Raw genomic sequence first — 16,545 nt, forward strand, 5'->3', positions numbered from 1 at the left:
TATAAATGATTACTCCCATTACTTACTAGGTATTCGCGATATTTTCACGCTCTACCTAGGTAATAAGACTCTCAAATAGTAAAGACAATCAGACAATTTCTAGCACAGTAAAAGCACATCGTTATTCATTTCACCGCAACAATCTTGATCATATAAATTCCATACAAATCCATATAGTTATCAAGAGTACGTACTTACAATTTCTCTAATATTTCAACTCTATCATAATTTTATTCGACGGTTTCATGAATCTAATTATAATCATTTATTTACGTACGTTTGTATATATAACTAGCTGATACATATATACTTATCGTAGATATTCATATGAAAATGTTCATACCCTTAGATATTCATTATCAATATCACTCGATATCAACATCACTAGCTGCAAACAATCAAACCTCATCAATCAATCCTCTTTACAATTAAGAACATCTATCTAGTATCTAATAGTATTAAATCCAGATCTCAGAAACGATCGAGTAGTTTATTCAATATTTATATTAACCCCTGCTATATATAGTATATCATATTACAATAATAACCAAAAACCCCCATCAAAATATCTTACATTTCAATATTTCCAGATAAGTATCGTATGTACTCGTACCTGCGTAGAGGAAAATGAAAATTAATTAGATGTTTAGGTTTAAGATCCTGAATCCATAACTCGAAAAATTCAACCTCTATTTACTACTAACTTTAGGTACCTGAGTATCCTATCCCATATCTTATTATTAGCGTTACTAGATAGGATATCCTAACAATCATTCATACTCTATACCTACATACCATAATACGATCCGACCAATTACCTCACTAAAGATGTTTAGGAAAGAAATTAATAAATCGAATGAATGAATCGAATGAGCCTACGGAGTAATGAAACAGAACTAGTTTACTCGTATATACTCGTATATACATATCTAGTATATACTAGGAATATATATATACTACTAAGTACTAATACTCAAGTCAGCCGACCAAAATGTAACGGTTCCCACGTTCCAAACCAGAACTGCGGTTTGTGTGTGGTTACACAACATACCTTGTGTTTTGAAACCCCAGCTCGAGTCTGGGTGTGTAGAGAGGGAGGTATGTAGTGTAGTGTATTGGAATTGAAGGTGTGGTTGGTGGTGTTGGAAGTGCTGATTTGGAATACCTACCTAGCTATCTAGTCGACACCGCTTTTCTAGGTAATTATGATATGATATGTGTGTGGATAATAAATTGCAATTGCACTTGCGGGCGGAAAGTTGGATGGTATCGTAGGTATATTTAAGTTAGCGGTAATGTAATTATCATATCCTCGGTATCTACCATATCTATAATATCATAAGCGCAATAAGAAATGCATCTGTCTACCTAGTATCTACTACCTAGGGATCTATCTCTCCTCAAACAATTCGAGAACACCTCCTAGTAAAGATGAACCCAAACGCTTAAAAGATCATCACTCTTCTGTGTTTAGTTTCGAGTTTCGAGTTTCATATCTCGAAAGCGGATACATAGATATGGAGAGAAAATTATTCAGGGTCCACTCCATATTTTCATGGCTTGATTACGGATTACTGATTAGGGGTCCGGGAAGCGGGAAGTTTGAAGCTGGGAGGTGGGAGGTGGGAGGTGGGAAATCGAGGAAAAGGGCAGGTGTGTGGACGTACGGACTACGGAGTATGCATTGCGCGGGCTGGGGAGGGGACGTGATAAGTAGATGGGTACTTGCTACTCGGCATGTTTTCGCAGCAAGGAGGCTCGGAGGCAAGTCTCTGGGTAGGCTGTACCGAGTATGGTAGGTCGGTGGATGGACGGGATTCTGTGGGGATGAATGGATCGGGGGATGGGTAGGTGGGGGATTGCGTTTGGATACCTGGTAGGTACTTATCTGAGGGTTGAGGAATTGGGGATTGATGGTTGGTTTCTCGATTATGTGAATAGGATGGTGATGGATGGGAGGGGGAGGTGTGAAAGATGTAGTAGATGCGTGAGTCGGTGAAGATATAGAAGAGTTGAACATCATACTAGATAATTCTCATTTCATTTCTTCACTCGACAACAATACGATACACAACAACATCCAAACCTAACCTCGGATATCACCTCTCCTTCATCAAACATAACAGATCATTGCATTGCCCCTCGTGGCGAGGGTTACATTATATGGGGCAACAAGGGGGATAAGCAAGGGGGAATGTGAGAATTTGAGAATGGACAATAACATACCCCAGTGACTTCCTTTCTATGGAGTACCAAGTATGTATGTATCTCCAGTCAGTAGCACCCAATTTCCGTCTCTTATGTGTATATGTTTCCATCCTTCATTCTCACAAAGGCTGGATGGATTGGATTATCGCAATTGAAATGAATGCATCCATGGGTTTCACCATTGATCATCAGAGGAATCAAATATGCTGAGAAACATTACCATCGACTAGATTGTGAGATTGTATCTCGTTTCTCCCTACTAAACTAGATCGCAATCGCTTGGCCGTTTAAGCAACCCAACCCCTGGTTATCGATAAAGGGATTCATTTATTCATTTATTCATTTATTCAATTACCTACCTAGTAGGTTTTCAATCATTCAATCATTCATTCATTCTTTCGTATTATCTACCCAAGGTGGTATGTGTGACTAAAAACATATTGGAATCCTTTTGCATACCATACATCCATATCATCCATATCATCCATACCATCCATACCATCCATACCGACCATACCGACCATACCGACCTTTCATCCAAGCCTCAATTATTAATAAGTGCATACAAAATACGAACTTGGTCTTGTCAATTGCATCTCTGACATCACTTCCAATACCATTCATCATTCTCCTTCTTCTGTTTTCTTACTTGTTCTCACTTCAAATCAATTAAACCAAGATCGAAAAGACACATACCACCAAAGTCTTGTCACATTCAATCCCAATCGTGGAGACTATCTGGAATAGAGACCATCACCACCAACATCACCATCACCATCATCCCATCCCATCTCATCCCTTCCGCTCGGACTCGAAGCAATATCAAAATAGAAGTTACAGAGTACAACAAACGAATCCAAACTACCCAAGGACTTATCATAAGCCAGTCTAATCACTCGTTACACCATTGTCATTGTCGATCCTTCAAACTATAACTTCCTACAATTCTATATTTGTTACAAAGGTTTCCATTCAATTGGTGCTGGAAAATTCAATTGATGACTGTGGATTAAGATTGGCTACTTCATCAACCTACCAGCCACGAAAGCCACCAATCATAATCATCCATTACCTTTCATACTTCTATACCTCTCACACGAGACGACTCCATTTCTCGGGAATCTTAACTCAAACTCAATATTTACTTGCATATACAATACCCAAGACTCACCTTAAGCAATACTTCTCAAGGGATTATCGAAAAGGATCCATCCCATCCCGCATATTTCAAACCAGCATTTCCCTGGTTGAGGATCCTCCCATTCGAAACAAGCCGCAACCACAGAATGAGTGAACTGCGCAACGTCACCTTCATGCGTTAAACTTTTCCCACGATCATCTCCTCATTTTATAATCCTATAGACGTTTCTTCTCCTCTCACCATATCAAAGAATTGAGGAATCATGTCTATAGATGTTGCTCTACAATCCGTTGCATTCTATATACTATCCTGCGCTACGTGCGCCAAGATTAGCCATAGAAGGAAAGCCAAAGAACAAGCCAAACGAGAACGAGTCGAAAAACATGCATTGGAAACCGAACAACCGGGCCTGTATAGGCATCCTTCCCCATTCTCGACGAATCCATATTGGACAGAAGAAATCATGATGGGGCCCGGTCCACCGAATAAAAAAGGGAATAAGAAGGATAAGAATGGAAGTCAGAGAGGATTGAATACAGCAGGACAAGGGAGTAGTTATGCGAGTAGTGCGGGGATGAGTACGGACACAGGGAGTAGTCCTACGGTTGTTGAAGAAGGATCTCGAATTTCGGGAGAGGGGTGGAATAGGAAACGATATCAACGGGAAGATGAGCAACTTTGGGGTAGGGAAACTTATGGACCGGGTCATAGAATTATGGATGCAATTACAAGAGCTTCGGAATCCGCGGGGAGAATGTTCAATATGGATGGGAGACCTAGTAGTAAACATGGATCGGATGGAAATCCAGAGTCGTATTATATTGCGAGGAACCCGCCAGTGAACGATTTACATCCACCAATTGTTAGTACGGCACCAAGGAGTAGAGAAGAAACAAGATGGATGATACAACCACCTCCTTCGGCAAAAGTAATGGAGGGGAAGGAGAGAGTAGTCAGTACTAGTAGGAATCGAGCAGGCAGTCATGGGAGTAGTCGAAGAGGTACAGAAGGTCAACCATTGGGACGAATCGTCACGGAAAAACTCATCGATGCCAAAGTTCAACGTGGAGAAACTCCTTCCAAATTAGAAGTCCGTTCTTTCACAAACAGAGGTCAGCAACATGATCGAAACAGAAGTTCATCGACAGATTCCTGCAGCTCTTCAGATGGATACACAACGAGACGATCCAGAAAACCATCTCCAATCACGGTTCCCAAAGCTGGAAATAGTAAACCCCGTGGAAAAGCAGAGCATATTCCTATACGAGACTCGGAAGTGGCAACAGAGATGCGGGAAACGAATGTGAATGGGAGGCCTCTTCTAGCGACCATTGTTAGCTCGTCAAATGTAGTTTCACAGTTACATAAGAGTCAAAGTACGGATTTGCCATTGAGAGAATTGCCGGGATCGACTACTGGCAATGGCAATGGAAATGGAAATGGAAATGGAAATTCGTGGATGAATGCCAGGGAATATAGAGCTGCGGCTGCTAGTGAACCGTTTCCGGATACGAAGAGAGAGGTGGCTATGACAATGAATGAGGGAAAATCGTCAAAGCCGGAACATGTGGAGGGATGTCCTAAGCATGGTGATTTACAGGCATAAATGTCACTTTCTTGGGGGTATGATGGGGAAACCCATACATGATTATGATTCTCGCCTGACCACAGCGTTTATTTCTTATGTTCTCGTTTTCATTTCTTTTGTTTCTCTACTTGGGGAATGGTAGTTCCATTTTGCCAACCCAATTTTTGTCCGTTTTTGTCTGGTTTCAAAACTGTTGGGTTTAGCATATCGAAATCATTGGTCTTGATTGGTATTGATTTGGGTAGTGAACAATGGAGCAGGCGTTATAAAACTTCGGCCAGGGAATACATACGTCTTGGGCTTGGTAGCGAAAAGAATGGTGTATAGGTGTTTGGGATTAAAGATTTGTTTACTTGTTTGTTTTACTTCTTTGTGTGTTTAAATTCTGTTTGTGTATGGGAAGGGGTATTTTTCTCTCTTTTTTCTTCTTCTTGGAGATAGGATGGCGTTTAGCATTCTGGCGGGCGGCAAGCGGACTTGGTTGGTTTGGGGTTGGAGTGGGAATGGGCGTTGAAAAGGGGTTCGGGTGTTTATGGGTGAATGGTTTTGATGTTTTTTTATGAGATTTGGAGGGGTTGTGGGGGGAGGGGAAGGATGTGTATATGCATTGTGATGTGGTTATGATTTGTGAGAAGTGCTTTTGAGGAGACTTTGGAAGTTGGGATGGGAAGGGGAGGGGGAGGGGAAGCGGGTGAAAGACAGGAAAGGGGAATGATGAATTTGTTTGAGTTGAGTTGAATTGAAGAATCAGCAGGAAGAGAAAAGAATGAAGAATATAAGAAATGGAGGGGGGAAGATACGAGAGGATTAAGGCAGAATAGGCGAATAGGAGGATAGGAGAACCGAAGGAATTCAAAGCAAATCAAATTACATCAAATGAAAACAGTCCAGAAAATCACATCAAACGAAAATAAAACAATTCAAATCATATCATATTATATCATATCGCATCCCATCTATGCATTCACGTGTAAATCCAGTTCTTGATGTAAAGTCGATGTTCAAGTTAGTGAAATGTAGTGAAATATGATGAAATTCAAAATCACCATCACCATCACCCACTATACCAGTAGAAAAGAAAAGAAAAGCCATCCATACTTCTGAGAACACTGAACTACCCGCACAACAGGAGAGAGAATATAATAAGATATATATATATATCGTAGATGGTGAGTAGTTGAACCATTTACATGCTCATTTACACGCTCATTCACATTCACATTCACAATTCACTTTCCACTCCCACTCCCATTTGCACTTCATTCTCACTCCCATTTCCACTTCATTTCAACATCCAACAATCTGAACAGATATTCCTAACAAATCTTTTCCATTGATATATTTATTCTCCAATGATATTCTCTACCCCCAAGTCCTATTCTCATTTCCAACTGTACTCAAGCGGGTTCACATCCCAACATTCAATACCCAACCCAACCCAACCCAACCCAGCCCAATCAGAAGATAACTAGCTAGGTGGGTAGGTACACAAATCACGCACGCTATCCTGTCTTTCTTATACAATGTACACACACGCACCCTCTCTCTTTCACACCTCTGCTTCTCTGCTTATTGTTCCGTTTCTGCCCCCGGAAATCCAATCAGATTCAACCCCATCCCATCCCATCCAACGATGGCAAACAAATCGATACCCTCAAAAAAAAGTAAAGACAAAAAAAATAACGCCAAACGCTCGCTGTATGAAACAGACGCATACACAAGGTTTTCCATTCCGAATTCTGAAATTCTGAATCTCGAATCATCATTATCCTGATTCTCGATTCAGAAATTGATATAATATTTGTATCTCCCACTCAACTCCTTTCCTCCTTCGCCTATACAGGCCCCTATTTTCCATCCGCCATTTTCCTACTAGCCTTTTTAATAATGTTCGCTGTCTTCTCCACCAATTTCTTTGCTAATCCCCAATCTCCCACTTCGACTGCATCGCGGATAGCAGGGAAAAATGCCTCATCATATCCAGACCATAGTTGTGGGCCAAAGATTACATGTTTAAATTGGGTTCTGTTGGGTATCTGTTTTAAGATGTTAGTAGATGTTATCAATGAGAGATAAGAGGTACGAGGATCATTGAGGACACGAGGTGAGTGAGGGAAGAGACAGGGAACCGAAGCAAAGAAAAAGAAAACATACCCCACCACCCTCCTCCAAATCCAAAAGATGTGTTTCGAAATTCGCCATTCGAGTATTATGACTCTTCCTATGACTGGCCAATCCTGGGCTTTCAAATCCTCCACTTCCCAATACCAATCCATCCCATTCCAATTCAAACTTTTCAAACCGTCTCGAATCTTGGGCAAATTGTAATGCTGCTTCCCTCAATGGTTCTGTTGACCAAGGTACGTTACCAGCTTGATTTGGTCCTTTTGATTCTGCCCAATTTTCCAATTCCATTACCCATTTAGTGACCGACGCAGAATATGCTCTAATATCAAACGGCAGAACTGCTCTATCGCAAAACTCAAGAATAAGAAGGGCCCATACTTGAGCTAAAAGTTTATGGTACTGAAAACCAGGATCTCCTTGACTGGCCATCCATTCAAAGTTATCATACGCAGAATGATAAGGATAAACCGGTCCCTCAAATCCAAAATCCAAAGAAGAAGTTCCTGCCATGTCTTGGAACGCGACATAATCGCTTCCGGCACCTAGACCATCTAGTTGGGCTTTCCTTTCATCCCAAAGTTGTCTTAGTGTTGCGTTTTTAACAGGATCAGTTGTGCGATCTAGAACTCTAAGAAGTGCTTTCTTGAAAATTGGACTTCCAGCGGCTCGGAATGTGTCTCCACCAACTGCTACATCAACGTTTAAGTAAACAAATGCATCTTTACGTAATTTCTCCATGTTTTTTTCAACATGTTCCGTAGATCCGATGAGATTGTATTCCTCACCATCCCAAGATGCAAATTCAATGGTACGTTGTGGACGCCAACCTCGTGAAACAAGATCACCAAAGATATGCATAACTTCGAGGAAGACCGCTGTACCTGAGCCAGGATCTGTTGCACCAAAAACCCAAGCATCGCGATGATTACCAACAATGATGGATTTCTCCTTTTGTTCAACACCGGTAATCTTTCCCAAAACATTCCAAATCGGCTGTTGCTCAACTTCATCCTGTTCATTAACAAGATGAACCTTGGGGGTTGAGAGATTTCCGGACCAATATTTGACATCAGGAACCGCACCCTGCCATTCTGGAGGACATTCTTCTCCAAATCCCTGAATGGATTGCAAAAGCTTTTGCGCATCTCCCCATGAGATTGGAATACTAGGAATACTAGTCAATCCTGGATTGTTCTCTTTCGGTACCCGTTTCGCTCCTTTTACGCTTGCCCATCCTGGTGTAAGAACATCTCCAACTACCCAGCTCATTAAGCTGACTGCGCCTCGTTGAACTCCATCTTTGGGCATATATCGACCATTGGGGGCGGTATCACCTAAAGTAAATCCATCATCTGCAGGATCACTGTACATTATCACAGCTTTGAAACCCCAAGGTTCCGCAGCCTTGACCTTCAAAGCTCTGTCTCCTTGTGTACCATAATATCTGACCAAAGCAATTGCCCCTCTCGTATCAATTCCACTGTCGTAAAAGCTTTTGTAATCGGCTTGTGAACCATAATTACAGTATATCAATGGACCTGTAACATCTCCTGCTTTCGAATGTCCATGGAAAACCGGTGTTTGTTGTCTCGGTGGATTTGTATAAAGTTGCGGCTCATCGATCTTTGCCTGCCAAATCGGATTCCCATCTTCGCCAAGTAATTCGATTTTCCTCCCTCCCTCCTTTGGATAATTCAGATAAACTCCATATTCATCCATCTTTACGTCCTCCAATCCATTCTTCACCATAAGTTCTTGTACGATCTCTGCCAAAATATAATCTCCCTCCGTACCCGCCAAATGATCTGTCTCCGTAATTCTATTCATCCACCTCACAATTCTCTCTTCCGAAACACTTTCCTGCACAAATATCCTTACGCTCTCCGCAGGAAACATTTGTCCTCCAATCCTATTCGCCGCATTCGAAAACAGATCACTCATAAACAGCAAATAAACCACTGCCATAACGAGTAGTATTGCAAAAATTCTCCCAATCACTATACAAAAATTCGCATCGATTTTTGGCCAACCAATCCTCCGTATCCAAGGTATTCGCGACGATAACGATGCAGAAAGACTCGACATCCGTTTCCCCCACGTCGATTGTTCGGTTTGCGGATCCTGTATTTCCATCTCTTCCATCTCTCTACGCACTTCATCATCATCATCACTTTCGCGTTCTCCATGTTGATTTAGAAACGTATCTTGCTCCGTACTGCCTCGATTCGAAATGCCATCTTCAGTGGGAGGAGGGCGATAACCAGCTCTGCGAGTAGGGACTGGAATTCTGGCGCCGATATCAGGGCCTAACAGACCTTCCCTTTCGGCGGGATATGCAGTTTCATTCGAGGAATCGGAACGGGAGATTATGGGTGTTGAGCTCTGAGAGGATTCGCCGATGGCTTCGGAGTAGGTGGGTATGGGGAGAGATTCGTAGATGTGCTTTTCGTCCGGCATTGTGAAAGTTGTGCCAATTTGTTAGATATGGAAGAGGAAGATACCACTTCTCTTGGTGGTTGAGTTTGTGTGCTAGCGATTGACAATGTTGTCAATTGATAAGGTTGCGAATACGAAGGGCGGAAAGAAGGACAATGGACGTTTTGATGGATCTCTAAATATTAATGTCCTTTCGAACTCCTTGATTCACAAAATTCTCCCAAAGAATTGTAAATCCCTCCAGCGATTCTTTAAAATTTCAGGCCAGCTGTTATTTCAATACTTATTGTACGATGTCGAAGTTTCAAAGTATTGTGAATTTCTTTGGTGGCTTAAAAGTTGAAGCATATTCGAAAGTCAATGGGTTATCTGCGACACAGACAATCACGGACTCTCATTATCAAGGGATTCGCGTCTTCGGTAACCTTCCCCTGTCGATAAATCCACCGGTGATTTAGATCTGCACGAATACGGAGAAAGGAATATGTAAGATTATGAAACGGTTTATGATAGGATCTAGCAATACATCTATGTGAAAGGACTAATGAAGCATCACAATTCAAGATTCATGATCTAGATGTTGGGAAGACAGTCTCTATGCCTTAAATTATGAACAAATTTTGTTACTAAATTCTGCTCAGCCAACTAAGTACATCACAACTCAAAGCAAATCTCTCATAAGAATCCATATCAAGTTTCAATGGTCTTTTGAACATAAATGTTGCACATATTCAGAGGTTTTTTGATTATCATCTCTTCTTACATACGTAGCCTATAGCTATGTTGATGTTTGCCAATTAAATCAAACCCATCACTTTTTTGCTTAAAAACGAGCCAAGTAAAATCTAAGTACATTCGCTGCATTATTTTGGTCTTCGTAAACATGAGTGCTGGCTTCCAAAACAAATCATACCGAGGGTCTCTCTCTTTCCCTCTTGTCTCCATCAAAGCAAATAACCCCAAGCCATCTCACGTAAATTTACATCGAGTATGATCGATTACATGCTCTGAGAAAGATATTAATAAAAGAAAGAAGATGGTATTTACTTGTGCTTTAAGGTGCAGCTACTGTTACTACGCCTTCATAGTTTCGAGAAGTAATATTATCCAAAGTACGTTGGAAATGCTTTCTTGGTTCGTTAATTGTGGCAGAATCTTGATTGCCCTGAAGGTTTGAATGGATCAATTCAATAAGACCATTTAAATATTTGGTTGTAACCTATCAACTGTGTTAACTTGGTGTTATGTGACTATGCATGAGCGAAGTACTTACGGCTTCATTCTCTTGCTCAAAATAGTAGACGTAACGGTTGAGAATTTCGACAAAAAGTTCCACCGAGACAGCAGTATCCATACATGCATCCGCAACGCGGAGTGCACGCTGAAGGCACTCAAGAACACGCTTCCCATCTCGATAGAGCTATGGTGTGTTAGCTGTTGTCCTAAATGTGATGGTAATAATTGAAACTTACATTCTTTTCATCTGTCTCCCCCTTTGCTGCGATAGGCACAGCCCACCAAAGGTGACTTGCTAAAAATACAGCACGACATTGATCAGGCTTCTTCAATAGCTTACTGCCATGTAGAGCGCATTTGGTAATGAGAGTGTCATAGTTCTCCTTGCTAAAATTTCGTGTTTCATGCAGAGCAGACGCAATAACACAAACTGCTTGGAATTGAGCCCTAGAGTCGCTAATGCTTTCTTCGTAGATAGTGAATGCTTGAGCAAAGAACTCGTAGCTAACCTCTTCAAAATTGGTCTGATCAGCAATTTGTCCACATGCCACAAAGAGCCTCAGACAAAGCTCAGCAGACCCAGACACTCGGGTATACATAGTCGAAAGAGCTGAATGCATAAATTTGAAGAGAGCCGATATTTGTGACTCCCAATTATCATCATAGTGTTCTCTGGCCTTGAAACGTCTTGCAAGCTTCATGGCTGACGTTATGAGAGCTGGAGTTGTAAACTTCACACGCTCATTTCCTTCTGAATAAGCGGCCTTGGTAGTTTGTAGAAGCTTAAACTGTGTATCGTTGTCATCGCTATGGATTAAATGGACGATTCTAGCCAACCATCCCTGCTCTTCTATCGTTTCATCAGTCTCAACGGACTTGCGCTGTACGCCAGCGTAACTGGCTGGGGGTTGAGATCCTTCCTTAATTAGAACCTTAAGAACTTCGAGAACTCCCTCTAGCGAGGCTATAGTAGAGATCTTGGTTGAATTGCCTTGTAAGGTGCGAGCGACTTCGCCAGCAACAGCTCGACGTGTTGGATATATTTGGAGTTGTAGTAGTGGGATATAAGTCGGAAGGGATAAGGCTGTAAAAATGGAAGCGTAGGAGTTGATTGGTGTTAGAAGCAAGTTTAGAATATTTTTCTGTGCCTCCGGAGAATGTAACTCAGGAGTGTTGGCATATGCTTTAACCCTTTCTGAGGCATAATTCAGGACTTGGTCGACATAATCTAGACGATCGGGATGAACTTTTAGTGCTAAATTGACTAAAGACACCAACAATGCCAAGGTATCTTGTACGGACAAGCGCTGAGAAGCAACAAGATGCATTACTTGGTCAAAGAAGATCTCATACAGCTTGATGTTTTCAGGAACGGCATTTGGTCTGTCATTGGCACCATCATTAACAGTTGTCTCAGCAACAGACTGAGTATCAACTTCAGTTGGAGCTAAGCTGAGACTATCATCAGTTTGTTCATTGGGTTTCGAGTCTGTGTCGGCTCCATTTGTCTCGGCGGACGGGCGATCACCGTTTGACTCTGAGGACTCCGGTGCCAGAGTTGAGTCTGGCTTCGACTCAGCAGCCTTACTCTCCTTATTCAACCGAGTTATTTCGAGCAACTTAGTAACAGCCTCCTGCTCTAACTTCTCGCGGTCTGCTCCAGAAGTTGATTCTGATTCTCGTGCAGCATATGCAGAAAGTCTATCCATCATAGCTATGACAATGACTTTCATATTTACATGAGGATTCAATCTCGATACAGCCGCTAAGAATTGATCCAAGGTGTGAAGGTGATATTCATCAGGGAAGACCTGTGTGATTACTTCTAGCAAATATTCTTGGGCTAGAACATCCCGACATTGCACTACTTGTTCAAGCAGTGGCTGGAGAATCGTATTCTTGTAGACTTCCAGATCCACCAATTGACTTAATCGAACTAGATTGCTTCCGACCAGTAATTGAAGTTCTTTCCTCTCTTGTGTCCTCATCTCTCTTTCTCGGGAATGGCCTTGATGTTGTAGTCGTACCCATAGCTTGTTCATTTCCACAAAGTTTGTAAGAACAAAACTTATCGAATCCGTCAGATTTCCTTCTGGTCCATCACCATCCCCTTGGGGTAGATGTTCGCGAGCTTGTCCGGATAGGTAATATCTGAGGAATAACCCTCTAGTGGGATGTTGTACTCCACGACTCATTTCCATCATATCTTTCATGATTTCCTTAACTGGCGCTTCTGGAACACCCATATAGACCGTACCAACTGTTACCATCAAGTACAGTCGAGGAACAATGTTTCCAGCATATTGAACAAGCTCGTAAAGGTCGGCGAGATGATGAGTGGGATGCGAATCTTTGAGGTGAGAGGATAGGTGTCGCAAAGCATCAAATACTGCCATGTATAACTCGTAATACTGCTTCGGTCCTAAACTGCTCGTTCGAAGCTCGGAGACAAGTGTTGAACTACAAGTTTTGAAAGGGACAAATCAGCACAAGACCATTTTCATCTGGCGCATTTATTATAATCATTGCAACCACATAGATCAGCTTCAAATAACCCATTGACGTACCTGCACTTCAAAGCATCCATAAGCTTCCCTGGACTTTCTAAACATCGTCGCATAAGTTGTGTTTGTTGACGAACAACATTCAAGGCATCTTCAAGGAGTCGTGCCTGATCCTCCACGACTTGAGGTGGAGAAGCCATTATGGCAGACTTTCAAGTACAGTTGCTTGCGCAGCAGAGATTATTCGTAGCTCAAGCAAATAATAATTCGTGAATGGTTGGGCGATTAATGTAGATATCAGATATTCGTATAGGATTCGAAGATTAACTGGTGACGACCAGTTTCCGGGGGAAGGAACGCTAATAAGCCTCCCAATGTACAATTGATTGACAAGGATTGCCTTTGTCCAATCATGTTTTAACGGATGAAGAGTTTATCCGATTTCCGAAAAGCGTCACCAGTCTTGTGCGGAATTCCAGATTTGATAAGATAATGTAGTAAATTCTGGCTTATGATAAAAAGGTTAGGAGTATGGATCGTTATTATTGGTCAAATATAGATCTTACCACTATATTGTACTTATCGTCCCCATTCAAAGAATTCTATTACACCCAGAGAGCAATAGAAAGTACCTTTTAACATGTGAATAAGTGATCTTAATTATCTTCATTATCAATTATCTAAGAATTTCGACATCTTATACAACACCACCATGTCTCCTCGTGTCCCTTGTGTCATCAATAATATAAAAGGCTTGCCAGCTCTTGGCGCCATATGATTCCTTAACTCCATATAAATATTATCAACCCAAGATGTATACATGAATACAGAACCAAGCACATTTTCCGCGCTGATAGTTTGAATCATACACTTGGTTCTCAGCTCAGCGATCTCATCTCATTCCATCACTCGCTGAATGCCAGGGAGGCAACGTGGTTTCAATATGAAATTCTACTCGTGAGAGAAATATCCTCGGCGATGTAGCAGCATCCCTCCCAAACTAAGGACTGGTTGAGCATTCAATGTAACGAGTCAAAATTTGCTCAATTTATAGGTATTGCAGTCGTGGAATTCCAAGAAGAATAGCTGGTGAATGAGTTCCCACTATCATAGGAAGTAGTAGTAGCTGAAGGGGAAGCTGTAATAGCAGACCAACTCGATAGTATTCCTGTATATGAAGGAGTCCACGAGGAAGACGTAGTAGTTGTGGGGATTGATATGAATGAAGTTTCGTCAGTGAATGTGCTTGACTGTGATTCGAGAGTTGGAATAGGACTAGATGCTTCGGACGTGATCAAGCTGGGGACGCTGGGGACAATTGAGGACAGCGATGAGGAAGATCCGACTGCAGTGGATGATTCAGAAACGCTAGATGTCAAAGGCGATACGGTCAATTGTGTGGTGGAAGTTGACGCCGTGGCCGTTATCGAGGATACAGATTGGGAAGATGATGTGGATTGTGACAATGGCTCGGATGACTTTGATGATTCTGACGCACTAGATATGATAGTTGCCGAACTAGTAATTGCTGTTCTTGATGAACCCGATGAGGATACCGAAGCAGTGAAACTTGCAGAGGTAGAGACTTCTTTTGATGAAGTTTTTGATGAAGTTTTGGAAGTAGTCACTGCAGAGATATCCACAACTGAATAACTAACGCTAACGACTGTGGTCGGAGATGGTGTAACCGTAACTGAAGTAGTCTCAGTTGCACCAGAACCTTTCACAGTCTGAGTTGAGACAACGTGATTTGTAGTTGTAGTTAAATCGGTCTCGATTACTGTTTTTGTTGCCGGCTCCTCGGTTTTGGTGACTGTTTCTATGACAGTAGTTGCTTTCCCATTTCCACTACTTGCGGAAGTTGAAGAACCTCCCTCAACATTAACAACGGAGTACGTAGCCCTCTTTACATGTTCCACCGAAATAACGTCTTTTTGAACGACTGGTAGCCCTGATGATAGCAAAAAGAGTGTAGATAGCGCAAAAAGATTGGAAGTAGAAGTGTTTAGACGCATGGTTGCATCAATTTGTAAATATATAGGAATGGACTCGAGAACAATTGTTTGATATCTGAGATTAGAGGGACTTACATGGAATAATGAGATGCATCATATTATACATACCTCATGCAATTTGTTTATGGAGGCTGGGAAGCAATCTTTTTTAATTCCGCGTGAAGAGGGCTGGGATTTCTTTTCTCTGCTTTGTTCCCGTGATAATTGATAATTCAAGTGGCTGGGAAGTAACATCGCTAAAACCAAATAGCAAGCATGTGAGCATATTTTTTCTTTTAATAGAAGAGCCGTTGGAAAGATTCTGGGGATAGTCAGGTAGATAAGATGAGATTCTAGTATATATAGGTATGGATACCGTGCAATTGCGAACAGTGACCTTGGACTTCGAGGTTGATGTTAAAAATCGAAGTGGAGTTTTCCGTTGATGGAGGGGTAGATTAGTAATCGAAACAGTAAACGAAATATTATCAAATTTGGATAAATCATTAGTGTCGAAGAGAAGTGGCAATATCTTTAGCAAAGTGAGAAGATAACCTTGGCTTTGTAGTATCCATTGATCGCAAATGCAATGCAGGATAGCTTTGAAAAGATATTTAATCATCTATCGATCATGAGTTGCATGAGTTGTTGAGTGGTCATCCCCTGAAATGATGGTTGGCTAATCAATCAAGTACCGGTAACCGACACCGACTCATGAAAAAGGACCCGACAATTTTCCGATAAACGCATGCGATTTTTCCATCCCAAAATTTTCTCGGCATTTTGATAGTAATTGATACTTTTGCACCGAAGTTTGAACGCACGAAAACCCTTTACAAGGACCTCCATACACACTGATTAATCGTGCAGGAGTGTTCAAAGCGTTAGCAGTATGTTATCGCAACTGCTGTCCCTATAAGGGGGACTCGAGGAAACCACACCAGAGTCATAACAATCCAAACCAATTCATCAATCCGTTGATGATTTCGCCGAAGAACTGCCCAAGTTGTTAGCAGCATGAATCGCCATCATGGTATCATGGCATCATGCTAGGTGATAGACTTGTCTTCCATATTCTAGTTTCTTTTTCGGCGATATGATTTGAGTCGACTCGGGTCTACCTTCGAGTTGCTATACTAATAAAGAACCACTGCATACACGATTCAGCATTTCGTTTCAAAGGACATTTTCTTTTGAAGTTACTAGCCTTCAACGCAGCCATATTGATCACATTAATCAGTGTTTCCAGGTTCTGCCGTTGGACGGAAAGAATAAGAACCTTGATGGATATTCCTAGTTCGTCCAGCAACC

At 41.6% G+C, this 16,545-nt stretch overlaps 4 protein-coding genes across 4 annotated transcripts; 1 reads left to right on the forward strand and 3 right to left on the reverse strand.

Annotated features, from left to right (window-relative positions):
• Positions 1-3,611: 3,611 nt before the first annotated feature.
• EAF02_005012 (uncharacterized protein) lies at positions 3,612-4,955 on the forward strand (the record flags this gene model as incomplete). Its single annotated transcript, XM_038901060.1, has 1 exon — positions 3,612-4,955. The coding sequence occupies one exon, from the start codon at positions 3,612-3,614 to the stop codon at positions 4,953-4,955; it is 1,344 nt and encodes a 447-aa protein (XP_038759572.1).
• A 1,829-nt stretch (positions 4,956-6,784) lies between these two features.
• On the reverse strand, positions 6,785-9,521 carry EAF02_005013 (uncharacterized protein; the record flags this gene model as incomplete). The annotated part of the gene is made up of 2 exons (XM_038901061.1): positions 6,785-6,973; positions 7,092-9,521. 2 exons carry the CDS (start codon positions 9,519-9,521, stop codon positions 6,785-6,787), a joined length of 2,619 nt encoding a protein of 872 aa, XP_038759573.1.
• A 644-nt stretch (positions 9,522-10,165) lies between these two features.
• EAF02_005014 (uncharacterized protein) lies at positions 10,166-13,557 on the reverse strand. Its single transcript, XM_038901062.1, has 4 exons — positions 13,304-13,557; positions 10,973-13,196; positions 10,774-10,920; positions 10,166-10,719 (listed from the first exon to the last, which is right to left on the reverse strand). The coding sequence occupies exons 1-4, from the start codon at positions 13,438-13,440 to the stop codon at positions 10,555-10,557; spliced, it is 2,673 nt and encodes an 890-aa protein (XP_038759574.1). The 5' UTR covers positions 13,441-13,557; the 3' UTR covers positions 10,166-10,554.
• A 726-nt stretch (positions 13,558-14,283) lies between these two features.
• On the reverse strand, positions 14,284-15,255 carry EAF02_005015 (uncharacterized protein; the record flags this gene model as incomplete). Its single annotated transcript, XM_038901063.1, has 1 exon — positions 14,284-15,255. One exon carries the CDS (start codon positions 15,253-15,255, stop codon positions 14,284-14,286), a length of 972 nt encoding a protein of 323 aa, XP_038759575.1.
• Positions 15,256-16,545: the final 1,290 nt, after the last annotated feature.

Source organism: Botrytis sinoallii (genome assembly GCF_014898435.1).
Source record: "Botrytis sinoallii strain Bc 23 chromosome Unknown BSIN_007, whole genome shotgun sequence".
Lineage (NCBI taxonomy): Eukaryota > Fungi > Ascomycota > Leotiomycetes > Helotiales > Sclerotiniaceae > Botrytis > Botrytis sinoallii.